Raw genomic sequence first — 13,274 nt, 5'->3', positions numbered from 1 at the left:
TCTGACGAGCGTTTATCTTCGCGTGTGTATCGGCTTCTGCGGTCGCTGTCTTCTTTCCTGGCGCGCCGTCTTTTGCTGTCCACTGCTGGTCTGGGTGGGCTCTGGGGGGTGGGCCGGCGCCTTTCTTGGTAGCGATGTTTGGGAGTTGTGTGGGTTGGGGCGTTCTTACACATGGCCCTGTAGTGGTCCATTCCCCCACATGCGGCGCACTTTTGCCCTACAGCCGGGCATGTCCCTGTGTGTGGGTATTCATAACCACATTTAAAACATGTGGTCTCGGGGTGTTTGTTGCCTGGATTATGGTGGGTATGCAGTTTATTGATCGACTCGGTGTTGTCACTGTGTTGGTGTATGGACACTTTTCCTAGGCTGTCCAATTGCGGGTCCACCGCTGCTTCCATGCGGGCCAGCGCCAGGATTTCTTCTAGCGATCGTTGTTTCTGTAGGAGCTGCTTACGAAAAGGCTGTGAGAGACATCCGGCTATTACTTGGGACCTGAGCACCTCTTCATTGGAGTATCTATGGAATTCGCAATGTTTCAGTTTGATGCGGAGGCGCATAACAAAATTGTCTATTGATTCCCCTTTTTCCTGTCTTGTTGTGTGGAACATGTGGCGCTCGTAATCCACGTTTGTATGTGGTACAAAGTATTCGGACAGCTTGGCGTGTAGCTCCCCGTATGTGACTGTTTCTACATTCAGCAGCTCCCCCGCAATGTCTCTTACCGCTGGTCCCACTGCCATGAACAGTGTATTTTTCAGCCTCGTGTCGTCCGTCAATCCTATGGCACCTGTGTAAAACTTGAAGTCCCGTAGCCATATGTTCCATCTGGGCCCCAGATTAGATGTATCTCTAATTTCGAATGGGTTGGGCATGTGCATGACTTGGGCTGCTCCCTCCTGGTGTGCATGCTGGCTGTTGTCCTGTGCTGTGTCAGCATTTCCAGGCGCCGATCCTACCCCTCCCGAGGAGGATGCTGGCGTGGTCGCCGTGTCCGACATGACTGCGTAGCAGTGAAGAGTTTGTGTGTCGATATGCTGTGGCACTCGGGACTGTGCTTGGGCAGCTGCAGCAGCACTTCTGCTGTGTGTGGTGAATTACCTTCCCCACCTCACCGCTTCCTTGCGGTGTGGCCTTATTTCTTGGCCTGCGCAGCCTCACGCCGCATGTGGGAGGGAGGTCGTGATTGGCACGAGAGGACGGCTTCCTCTGGCGCCGCTCTCCCGTTTCTTGCTTTCACTGGGCGTGCCTGCACGCCTTCGCGCGGGCGCCCATGTCAAGAGCTTGGGCCTTAGTCACGCGGGAGGCGGGGCCGCACAGAGTCAGTGCTCCCGTAATTCTGGGGCGCCCGTGTGCCCAATCCAGGCCTTTGTCATGCGGGAGGCGGGGCCGTGTAGAGTCAGCCGTTGTGCCCGAGGCGCGCCGACGCGCTGAACTGCTCGACCGCAGACCTCGGCACGGTGCCAGCGGGGGTCCGTGCCCGCTCGTCACCAGTGTTGAGGTGCCGCTTCGTCTTGAAGCGTCCCCTCGGAGAAGGCCTTGCTTGCGCACGAATGATACGCGGGAGCCGGGGTGTGATGCAACCTCCTTTATTCAACTCATCGGCGGAACTGCCGAACCTGCCCTCGTCCCTCCCCTTCCCCTGACGTCACGTCCGTGGCGTCATGTGCTGTGGGACCCAACGGGGGTCCGCCCACACAACGATGTGGGCAACCTGACACATACAACGTCAGGCAGTTTCAGATTGTTTGTGGCTACTTTGTGTACTCTGAGTTTCCACAGTCTGTGTGAGTGTGACTCATGTCCAGAAATGTTTCCTTCAACATAGGTGCCAAAGAAATAAATGTGTTTCCATGCTTGCTGGTGACTTCAAAAAGCTCTACCTTTGTATTCTTAAGAGATATGGCTCTTTCCTATTCTGGGTTTTTGTGTCTGGCTAGAGGGAGTTTGACGCTCCCTCCATAATAGGAGGGCTTCTGTCTTTGCATTTGTCTGACCTGGGGGTTGTGTGTTACCCAGAACTGCCCGTGGATGGTCTGTGGAGCCTACCTGTGGCTCTCCCCTGCATAGGGGCATAGGGCATTGTCACAGACACAGACATATTTACAGAAATGTTATGAAGAATGGAATGAAAGATGGGAAGGATGATTAAAATACCACAATGACAGGACAGGGCATGTGGAAAGAAAGGGTAGGTTGTGGGAATGGAAACGACAGGCAGATAGGTAGATAGATAGATAGATAGATAGATAGGAATTGAAAGGCATGATGGGAGTAATAGATAGCTAGAGGCTTCCACATGCACACATTCAGTCATACAGTCCAAGTGTAAAGGCTCAATCAAGCAATCTAAAGCCTTATAGACTATGGGAAGAGAAAGCAATATGTAAGACTCCTGCCTTATAATGGTACAGACTCTAACATGCAAGACTCTTACTTTATAGTCTACAGGTCTACGGGTAGAAAAGAAAACACAAAGTCTCCAAATGTATAGTCTGATAGGGTGAGACTCTACAGTGCAACACACCATCTTTCTAGTTTGGTGGTAGGTAAGGGCTGTACCATGTAAGACTTCTGCCTCAGAATTTATGAGTATAGTGTGGAAGACTCATTCTTTATAGTTTTGTATACAGTCTCTATCATGCAATGCTCCAGCTTCAAAGCCTGATAATGGCCACTCTACCATGTACAACTGTAGATCTATCCTCTGAGGATGGGAAAACTTCTCTATCATCCAGTGTTTTGGCTATTTATCTAGTTCATTTTTGACTGCACAAGATCTCTCTGTGGAAGTGTCAATTGCACAGTGGCATGTCCATCTTTTAGTATGATGCCCGGTGTCGTTTCCCAACCATGCCTCCTGCAAACACACAGTAGTTGTTATGATGAATGAATATATGTGGGCCAGTTTCCCCTTCGAGACGTGTCCACTATCCTGCGAAAAACTCGTAATGAGGAGTAAGAGAACCTTAGTGTCTGCATTTTAGGTAAACTAGAATGTTCCTTTCCCAAAAGCTGTCTTGCTGGTCAAGTGTCAGTGACGCCTTCTGTGAAATTCTTCACAACCACTAAGCCAAGCAAAGGCACGCATGTGGCTCAGGATGTCTGCCCTCAGCCAACACTCTTCACCATCTCTTTCAGGAGTGGAAGATCACACTCTATAAGATTCCAATATTCGAAATTGCCTATTGGGGAAGGGCAGAATTCCCCTCCTTATTTAACCCAACTCATTGATGTAAGTTAAAAGGGGATTCCCTGGACTAGTAGGCGTTCCTGTGAGCAGAGCACAGCCTATGTGGGATGAGGCGGAGCCACCCCACACCCATGCAGGATAGAGCCAGGGGAGCCAGGGATTTCTGGGCTAGGGCCGAGCCAGTGGCGAGCCAGGGGCTCTGGCCTGGCTCTTAGGGCCAAACGTGAGCTGAGCCAGGGAAATGACGCACAGAATAGGAGAGCTATGTGTCAGGGGTTGACGGGGCATAGAAAAGAAGCTGGGGTTACAGAAAAGGGGTACAAGGGGACTAGAGGCTGCGAAAAGGAGTGCAAGGGGAATAGGGGCCCATAAAAGGTTTGCAAGGGAGCAGAGAAGAGGGGTACAAAGGAGATAGACCTGAGAAAAGTGGTGCAAGGGGGCTGGGGCCAGAGAAGAGGTACAAGGGAGCTGGGAGCAGAGAAAAGAGGTGAAATGGGTATGGGGGCCGAGAAGAGGGGTGCAAAGGGGCTGGAGAAATAAAAAGGGGTGCGAGGGGACTAGGGTGTGAAACTAAATATATGCTATTCTGTGGAAACAAAATATAATCACAAGACACAACTCAGGCGGTAAGGGGTTTACGGCGCCGTAAACAGCGCGGACCCTTACCGCCTGAGTACGAGGAATCTTAGCGCCATGGAGATCTTAACGGCTGCTTTTTGCAGCCGTTAAGATCCATGGCGCTAAGGGACCATGGAGTTAATTACGCCACCTATGGGGCAAAAATGGGAATGGGGAAGGGTAAATGGGGATTGGGGACTTACCGCCCCGCCAAGGTCGGAATGGGGCGGTAAGTCCTCCAACCACAATGGCGTAAACGTAGTTTACGCCATGGTGTTAAAGTCACGGCCCAGGCGGTAACTTACCGCCTGGGTCGTAATGAGGCCCACAGAGAGATCCCAAGACGCAGAAATCGTAATAAGCAGAATGCATGTTTATTTATGCATGGCAGTAGTCACTAACAAGCCAAGCAAAAGCAATCATGAGAGCTTCAGTAATACCAGCCCTCCCAGCCTTAGCTCGCCACCTTTCTACCGAACACCAACACAGCGAGCTCTAACTCCCACACCCTCTCTCTGGCAATGCTATCGCTCTCTCTAACTCGCACACACACTATCAATGAGAAAACCACAGTTATTCATAGAGAATTCTAGTGCTGACGCATTGTACATTACATGCGTAGAAACATTCTATGGCAACAGCATTTTTCCTACCTATGTGCATAAATAATTCATTTCAACATAGCCGTGTACTAGTTCACGATGACATGTTCTATATTCTAAGAACAGAACAGCAAGCATATCGCTAACATTCTTTCTCTCTCGCATCGGAAAGACCGCTAAAACTAAAACATCAGTCAAGGCTATTTTTGCAGTGAAGGCTACATCTGACAGTCTGCCAAGAGTGTCTTTATTATGAAAACATTTACACAGTGTGTTCGGCTGCTCATTCACGCTCAGCTAAAATCCTAATTCATAATGGACATGAACAGAGCACATATTAGCGTTTTGAAACACTACAATGTGCGCTGTACAAAATAACAAGCTAAACATATCTGCATAGATTTCAGCAAATATCGATCTATAATCAAAATAAACTATAATGCTAAACCTAGCTCATACTAAATGGATGCATGTATGAATGGTATAGCTCATGCTAAACTATCTTAGTAAAATGCAGACTAACAAGGGGCCAGGAAGTGAGTACGAGGGGGCTGGGGCCTGAGAAAAGAGTTGTGAGGGGCTGGGGCCAAGAAGAGGGGTGCAAGAGGGCTGTTGCCTGAAATAAGGGGTGCGAGGGGGCTGGGGACTGAGAAATGTGGTATGAAGGGGCTGAGAAAAGGAGTGCAAGGGGGCTGTGGGCCAAGCAAAGGGGTTTGAGGGGGCTAGGCACGAAGCAAAGGGATCAGAGGGGGCAAGGGGCCAAGCAAAAAGTTGCGAGGAGGGACTGGGGGGCCAAGAGTAGTGGTTGGGGGCTGGGAAAAGGGGTCTGAGGGGATGTAGCCGAGAAAAACAGTGTGATGGGGGTGGGGCCCGAGAAAAGCAGTGAGGGGCTGGGGCAAGAAAAGCCATGACATGGGGCTGGGAGAAAGAGGGTTTTCACTGATAATTTTGAGAGAAAAGAGACTGGCAGCAGTATTGTTACTCTAATATTTGCAAATGCTTGTGTGTTTCACATTTTTCATTCAATAAACACCACTCGAAGATGTGAAAAGGACCATTGAATGGGCAGTTATTTTTACACTATTGATCTTCTATGAATTGTTTCCCGGTCAGTAAATAACATTCATTTATGTATGACAAATACAAAAGGTGGTAGGGCCATGCAGGAAAGGACAGGACCACTCTTTTCAAGGCTCTGGAACAAGTTGATTATCCTCCCTCTATCCTTGCCCTCTGAAGAAGCAAGCATACTTTTCCTCTGGCAAGAGGATTCAATAAAAAAGGATCTACCCCAACCCTGTGTATCTATCCTTTGCCACCCCCTCTCACCATTCCAGCACTGGCCCCCAAAAGAGTTAGAAGCTGAGCTCAAGCACTGCCGAGCATGAGGACGGTCCCGCAGGCATGGGCTGCAGTGCGGGCACGGGGAGGCACTTATGGTCTTGCGGGAGCCACTTGAGAAATGCGGTTGAGTGCTGTGGGAATTAGGTGATTACATGCCTCTGGGGAATTGATTTGTGGAGCAGACGGAGAAGATCGGGAAAGCCTGAGAGCACAGCATGGGACTGCGTGATGCAGTGAAGAACATGCATGTGTGGATCATGGTAAGCTGTGTGACCTGCAGTGACTGTGGGAATGCCAGCAGGGCTTTGCACAGCCACTAGAGACTGGCCATGGGATGCTACAGGGAACATCACGGCAACATTTGCATAAGGAATGCCACGGGAACCCAGCAAGGACCAATAATGTTGCTGGGAGAGGCAATGCAGACCTGGGACACTGCATGAGCAAACAGCAAGATCCAGCCATCATGAAGACTCTTGTTGGTTCATAAGCGGGGGCTTTACCCTGGTGCAGGTGTGAAATAAACAATAGTATTGCCCACTTGCTATATTTTCACACAGAGACTTCATCAGTATAACTGAATTGTAATGTTCTGTAATGTACTCCTACATTCTATCTTTAAACCTCTATGTTTAGAGAACTGACAGGTCAGATACCCGCTGTTGATGCCATTCGGTTTAATGCTAAATCCCTAATGCTGTTTGAACTATTCTTTTCATTAGCTTGTTAAACCTTTGAAGTCTGTGAAGGCCAAGTCTCAGAGAGTTCTTTTTTGTACTATGCATAGTATTGTAACATTATGTTGTTGATATGCCCATATTAGTTCTGAAGTGACCTGAGAGCATGTTATCATTACCAAATTGTCTTTATGAAGTGTGTGCTCCATTTACGCCACAAACCTCCTGGAATCACCTCCTCCCCCCAATCGGGTCATTGCATCCTACAATGCAAGTGTGACGCTGTGATTGCATCCTACAATGCAAGTGTGACGCTGTATAGACTGGGGAAGAGCTTTTGCCATGCAAGAGCACTGCCTCATAGTGTACCTTTACACACTCTATCATGCAAGACTCCAACCTTATCATCTTAAGGATAAAAATGCAACCGTGCATGACACCAGTGTAGTCCGATAGGATGGGCCAGGCCATCAGCAGTACTGTCTATGGGCCTCATCACGACTTTGGCGGTAACCCTTAAATCCGGCGGTCGCGCTATTACCGCCGGATTCAAGGGTCCACCAAATCAGGACTTTGGCGGATTTCGCCCTAGCTCTGAGCTGGGGGCAAATCCGCTGAAAATTCGCGCTATAACCGCCTGCAGGAAATCCGCCGGCGGTAAGAGCACGAATTTTCCCTATTTCCCCAATGGGGCATTCCCGAATGGGCTCAATGGGGAATGGGGAATTACATTACCGCCGAACTCGTGATCAGGCCCTATGGGTAGGGAGTGTACAATACTAGGCTTGTACCTTGTTAACAATGACAGAGGTCTTCTACTGAGAACTACCAGAAGCTTCAATAGCTTGTTCTTTGGGCTCTAGCCCACCCAGGAGACGCCCAACCACATTTCAGCGCTCTGTGTCATTACAGAGGGGACTTTTCATTTGCATAGTGGTCTGATTCCGCTCAAAGGGATTGGCCAGCCTGAAATGCCAGGTGAATCTCCTCCAAGCAAGAGTACCAGCAGCAACCCCAGACATGTGTTACTGCCTCTTTGCAGTGTTATCTATGGGTAGGGGCTGTACCTTGCTAGAGTGCTGCTCTTGTTTGGTTTGGCTAATATCACACCCTCGCTGTCTACTTTACCGAAAAAGGAGAGAGTTGGAGAAGTAGAGTTAGGTGATCCTTATGATAGGTGAAGACATTTAAGAATGGGGCATGGAGCAATGAGATGGATGATAATATTATTAAAAGGGATATCATTAGGAACAATGAATCCCCCTAAATACTGGCAGAAAGGGAGAAGAATAAACACAACCAAATCTGCTGGCGGGAGGTGGGGCTAGACATCTAACTGTCCAATAATTGCTTTGTGCGTTCTTTCTCCCTAGGCAGTGGAGCCTATTGATGTCTACTCCAAGTGCAACCTGGCCAACCCTCACTCAATACACTGCCTGGCCAGCGGCGAGGTTATGATCAGCTGTGTTGGAGACCCTTCTGGTAATGCCAAAGGTACAGGCCACCTTCCTCGATTGCTTTGGGATGGGCACTGCATGCACAGCCCATGCTGACCTCTGCTTCCATAGGCTGGTACCGTCCTGCCATGTTTCAGTCTTAGTATGGAGTTCATTGGACACAGTTGGGCCTTAACGCCAATCATGCCCAAGGGGCATTATGATCAGGAGCTAGGACCCCCAATCCATTAGAAATAATTAAGATACGTGTATGGGGTGTTGCTAGAAGTAGAACTCCCTGTATCTAACTGGCATATTAGCAGTATGTTTAAATGTATTTATTTGTATGTATTTATTTTATTTATTTACTGATTTGTAACGCGTCGGAACCCTAGGGTATCAGGGTGCACATATAAAAATAGGATAACAAAGATTCAGGACATGAGCAGGGTAACAGTGAAGAAAACGGGGGTTTACTCAAAGACAAAGAGAAAGGTATTCAGTGTCTTTCTGAAGGCTTTGATGTTTGTGTCTAAACGCAGGGGTAAAGGAAGCGAGTTCCAGGTATTAACTGAGCAGGTGGTCCTCTTGAATGGTGGACAGTTGACCAGTGTTAGGTTAGTTAAAGCGCCTTGGATTAAGGCGCTATATAAAATAATAATAAATAAATAAATAGTTCATCTAAGTGACCGTGAGGGCTCATACCAGGACACTAATGATTTTAGGTAGCTCAGGGATTTCCCATAAAGGTATTTGTGAAGTAGTGTAACTGCTTTGAATTGATATCTGGTCCCTACAGGTATGGTATGGTATGGTATAGTATTGTTTATTTGCAAAGCGCCTATACACAAAGAAAGTGTTTCAAAGCGCTCAAGGTGGGAGGGAACAAGGGGAAAAAACAACAGTCACTCAGACCCCTTGAATTTCTGAACGATACAAGTCTGCACGGGCAGAGTGGGTGCATGGAACAAGTGCATATAATACAACTAACGGTGTAGATAACAGCAAATAGGTCTGACAACAATTCAGCAGTTTTTCCAAGTGCATTGAGGCGTCATCATGCAAGGAGGGGAGACAAGGGAAAAACAGACGATCTTCAAAGCATGGTGCATTCAGATCGTGCAAATGCGCAGACAGGTGCAGGAGAGGAGGGGGGACAAGTGCAGGGTGGTGGACCAAGTGCACCCAGTCAGTCAGAAGCTAGGGTAAGTGCTGAGAGATGCCACTCTAACGGGTCACTGGCCAAGTGCACTAACAATGAGGCAAGTGCAAGGCCCGGAGGCAAGTGCGAGAGGACTGGCGAATGTGCCAGGGTCCTGTGAGACTCTGAGGTACACCAGGCGGCCAGTCAGCAAGCTGCACAGAAAAGGAGTGAAAGAGGGATAGAGCGGAGAGAAAGGTTAGCTGGGTAGAGGGAGAGAGAAGGAAAAGGAGAAGAGGAATGTCTTAAGGAGTTTCCGGAGATCAGGCTCAAGACGGAGTGCGTCATCAGGACAGCTATTCCAGAGGGAGGCCGCCGCAGGGGATAAAGATCTCCCGCCAAATCTGTGCTTGGAGACCCAGCTCACTCACAGAAGGTTAGAAGTAGATGAGCAGAGGGCTCGGGAAGGACAGTATTTATTTAGGTAATGTTGCAGACCTAGGTCCCAGGCACCAGAAAGCCTTGTGGACAAAGCTGAGGGTCTTGAACTTGATCCTTGCAGCCACAGGGAGCTGGTGGAGGGATTTCAATGCCGGAGAGATGCGGTCCCTGGGCTTGAGGCCAAGGATAAGTCTCACAATTCTGTTCTGGATGAGCTTCAGAGGGTGCAGAGATTGAGAAAGAGGCTGTTGTAGTAGTCCAGCCTTGAGAGAACTAGGGCTCTGGAGACAGTGAGCCACTGGGGGAAGGTGAGAAAAGGAAGACTAACTCTGAGAAGGTGCAGCTGGTAGTTGGATTTTTTAGAGATGTCCGAAATGTGAGTGGAGAAGGAGAGAGTGGAGTCTAAGATGACCCCAAGGTTTTTTGCCTCGCAGGTGGGTGCGAGCGCAGGGCCAAGGGAGGCCAACCAGCGTGAGAGTGGGAAAGCGGGAGCAGGAGTCCCAATGCGAACAATCTCAGTATTACTGGCGATGAGGCAGAGGTCATTTGCGGCACACCATGACTGAATTGCAGACAGACAGTCAGATATGAGCGAAGTAGAGGAGTTGGCTGAGGGTAGCCTGAAAGAGAGTTGTGTGTCATCCGCATGACACTGGAAGTTAGAGATGAAAGTGGCACTCACACGTGCAAGGGCAGCCATGTAGGCATTGAAGAACCAGGGAAATAGGCTAGAACCATGGGGAATGCCACAGGTTGAAAGGCTAATAGTAGAGAGAAAGGACCCAAGTTCCATCTGGGATGGGCGGTCGTAAAGGAAGGAGGTTAACCATGCCAGAGCCTGGCCAGTGATTCCCAGACTGTCAAGCAGACGTGCGATCAGGATGTTGTGGTTTACCATGTCAAAGGCAGAGGAGAGGTCAAGAAGAATAATGACAGAGGGAGTGTTAGTGTTGAGATTTGAGAGCGGGTCTTCAAAGGTGTTCAGAAGAGCAGTTACCATGCCTATGGATGCTCTAAAGCCAGACTGATGGTTGTGGAAGCAACCAGCAGTTTCAGTGTGGAGGGTGAGCTGAGAGATAGCCAGCTTCTGCCGGAGTTTGCCCAGGAAATGGGTGATAGATATAGGGTGGTAGTTTGCCGGAATGGAGGGGTTGGCAGAGGCTTTCTTAAGTAGAGGGTGCACAAGGGAGTGCTTAAGAGAAGTTGGGAAAACTCCAGTGGCAAAAGAGAGATTGCCGAGATCAGCCAAGGCTGGAGCGAGAGAGTCAATGTTGTCCTTAATGGTTTTGGAGGGGCTGGGGTCCACCTGTTTGGATGAAGCCTTCATAGACCGGACCTGTCTGGCGACCTCATCAGGTGTGATGGGAGTGAGAGAAGAGAGGAGAAGTCGCGAAGGTGCCAAGGAAGGCTCCAGGGGTGTTGGTGAATGAGGTGGTGTGGATAAGAGAGAGGAAAGGATGTCTTGGGTTTTTGCAGTGAAGTGTGCAGCCAGAGCCGAGCAAAGGTCCTGGGTTGGTGTGACATAAGAGGAGGCTGCTGCAGGATTGGTCAGTTCCTTACAGACTTTGAAAAAATTGGCTGTGTTGTTTAAAGCCGCGGAGATGCAGGCTTGAATAAAGACTCTTTTCTTGGTGTGGCTGCAGAGTCGATATTGCCTTTGAAGGAGGCAGCAGGCCAGTTTGTCAGAGGGTCCGGCCGACAAATTCCATTTCCGCTCAGCTGCCCTACACTTGCGTTTAAGGGCAGCCAGATCGGAGTTATACCAAGAGTTGCACTTTTTGGTAGGCTTCAGTCGGACCCTCATGACAGGGGCAAGAGTATCAAGGGTGTTAGAGATAGAGAGATTGAAGTTTTCGAGGCCTTTGTCAGGGTGGGAGTCAGCCGCAGGAGTAGGAGGCGGAGAGAAGGTGGAGGCAAAAGCAGCCGAGAGAGAGGTAGTGAGAGGGATAGAGAGAGGGATGTTGGTAGAGATGAAAGCATCCAAAGGGTGACCCACTGTTTGCGTGGAGCCAGAGGGTAAGATAGAGAGGAATAGAGAACCACATAGGTTGCGGAAGGGTCCTGAGGAGTCAGTAGAGTCCAGATGGATGTTGGGATCACCCAGCACTCAACTGAGAGGAGGAGGAAAGTAGAGAGTAGGCCAGGACAAACCATTTCGATAAGAAGAGAGTGGACTGTCGTGGTGGCCGACAGAAGGTGGCCATAAAGAGAGAAGATTTAGGAGAGAGTGAGATCCTGAAGACTAGACACTCAAATGAGGAATAGGCCTAAGTAGGGATGATGGACACAGGTATCCATTCTGGGAAGATCAGGGCCACTCTCCCTCCTGTCCCCTTGGGCCTGGGAACAGAGAGGTATCCTACAGGGAGAAGTGTGTCAAAGCTTGTGACTGAGCTGTCCTTGAACCATGTCTCTGTGATGGCGAGCACCTCAAGATACATGAGTTCAATGAGGTTGCAGATGTCCGATGAGTGTTTGACAGCAGAGTGAGAGTTAAGCGTGGCAATATGGAGCAGTTTGCCATCTTTGAAGGTCTTCTGCGGGGGGCGCAGTGGACGGTGGCCCCCCGAGGGTGGCAGAAGAGCCATAGGGATAGTGGAGGGAGGCGGAGGAGCCAAGGCCAACATGTGAGCCGGGACAGTTAGGAAAGGCGAGGGAGTCTGTGCAGAGGAGGAGGAGGGCACACTAGGCAAGGGAGCCTGTGCAGAGGATGTGGAAAGCACAACAGGCAGGGGAGCCTGTGCGGAGGAGTAGGAAGGCACAGTAGGCAAGGCAGCCTGTGTGGAGGAGGAAGAAGGGTCAGCAGGCAAAGAAGCCTGTGCTGAGGATGAGGAAGGCTCAGTAGGCAAGTGAGCCTTTTCATGGGAAGAGGTAAGGTTTGAGAGGCGAGGGAGTATCCTGTCAAAGAGGAGAAGGTTGGGTTGAGGACCCTGAACCATGATGGTTGCATTCCGATAGACATCAATGATGACCATGGAAATGGCAAAAAGGTCAAGGAGGACCTCCCAGCGGGTGCCACCGTTAATGGGAGAAGAGGCGATAGGAGAGAGAAACGCGACCATGTAGAGAGTCAACAAGTCGGGTGATGGAACGACAAAGAGGATGTCTGTGAGAGTCTCTCTGGCGGAAGCCGTGACATGGTTGTCTGCAATAGGAAGGCCTGGGTTGGAGCCCAGTATGTCCTTCTTAAGTTTCTTCCGGACAGATTGAAGGATAGGAGAGGGATCGGAAATAGAGAAGCAGTTAGAAAAGATAGGAGAGATAGATTGCGACATGGTAGCTGCAGTGTTGAGGAGGACACTTACCAGGCTGATGTACTGAGGCACAAGTAGGGCGGGCAGGGAAAAACACAGGAACTGGGGGACAGTGGGTGGGGGGCACAGAGGACAAGGTAGGATGTGTAGGTTGTTAATTCAGGATGTACTTGCAGCAAACACTATTTTTAAGGTAGTAAAGTAACAGTTGTGCACCCAGCAAAAAGCATTTTTTTTTCTTTTTTTTTTTAAATGGTAACAGCAAGTACATAGCCGTGTTTGATTTTAGCTAAAGCAGAATGAAACACAATGCAGCATGTGCGCACAGCCACGTTTGATATCAGGCAAAGTAGAATGAAACACAGTGCAGCATGGTGCAAGGGTAACAGAAGCACCCAAATTCGAATTAAGCAACACACCCCAAAAATGTTGTTAAATGCAGCAACACTGAATGCAGATGGAGCACAGGGAAACAGAAGCACCCAAATTCGAATTAAGCAACACACCCCAAAAACGTTTTTAGATGCAGCAAAACATAATGCAGATGGAGCACAGGGAAACATAAGCA

At 49.3% G+C, this 13,274-nt stretch overlaps 1 protein-coding gene across 3 annotated transcripts in view; it reads left to right on the top strand.

Moving 5' to 3' along the window:
* LOC138580059 (methanethiol oxidase-like) overlaps positions 1-13,274 on the top strand; it is a 520,625-nt gene that overhangs the window by 338,738 nt on the left and 168,613 nt on the right. For all 3 annotated transcript variants that reach the window (XM_069650309.1, XM_069650300.1, XM_069650317.1), the window contains one exon: positions 7,808-7,928. In XM_069650309.1, coding sequence (XP_069506410.1) covers positions 7,808-7,928 — 121 coding nt within the window. The remainder of the gene's footprint in view (positions 1-7,807; positions 7,929-13,274) is intronic.

The sequence above is a fragment of the Ambystoma mexicanum genome, chromosome 1p (assembly GCF_040938575.1).
Source record: "Ambystoma mexicanum isolate Mex_15411 chromosome 1p, UKY_AmexF1_1, whole genome shotgun sequence".
NCBI classification, from domain to species: domain Eukaryota; kingdom Metazoa; phylum Chordata; class Amphibia; order Caudata; family Ambystomatidae; genus Ambystoma; species Ambystoma mexicanum.
The sequence above is the reverse complement of the archived record's forward strand: the minus strand, read 5'-3'. Positions and strand labels throughout refer to the sequence as shown.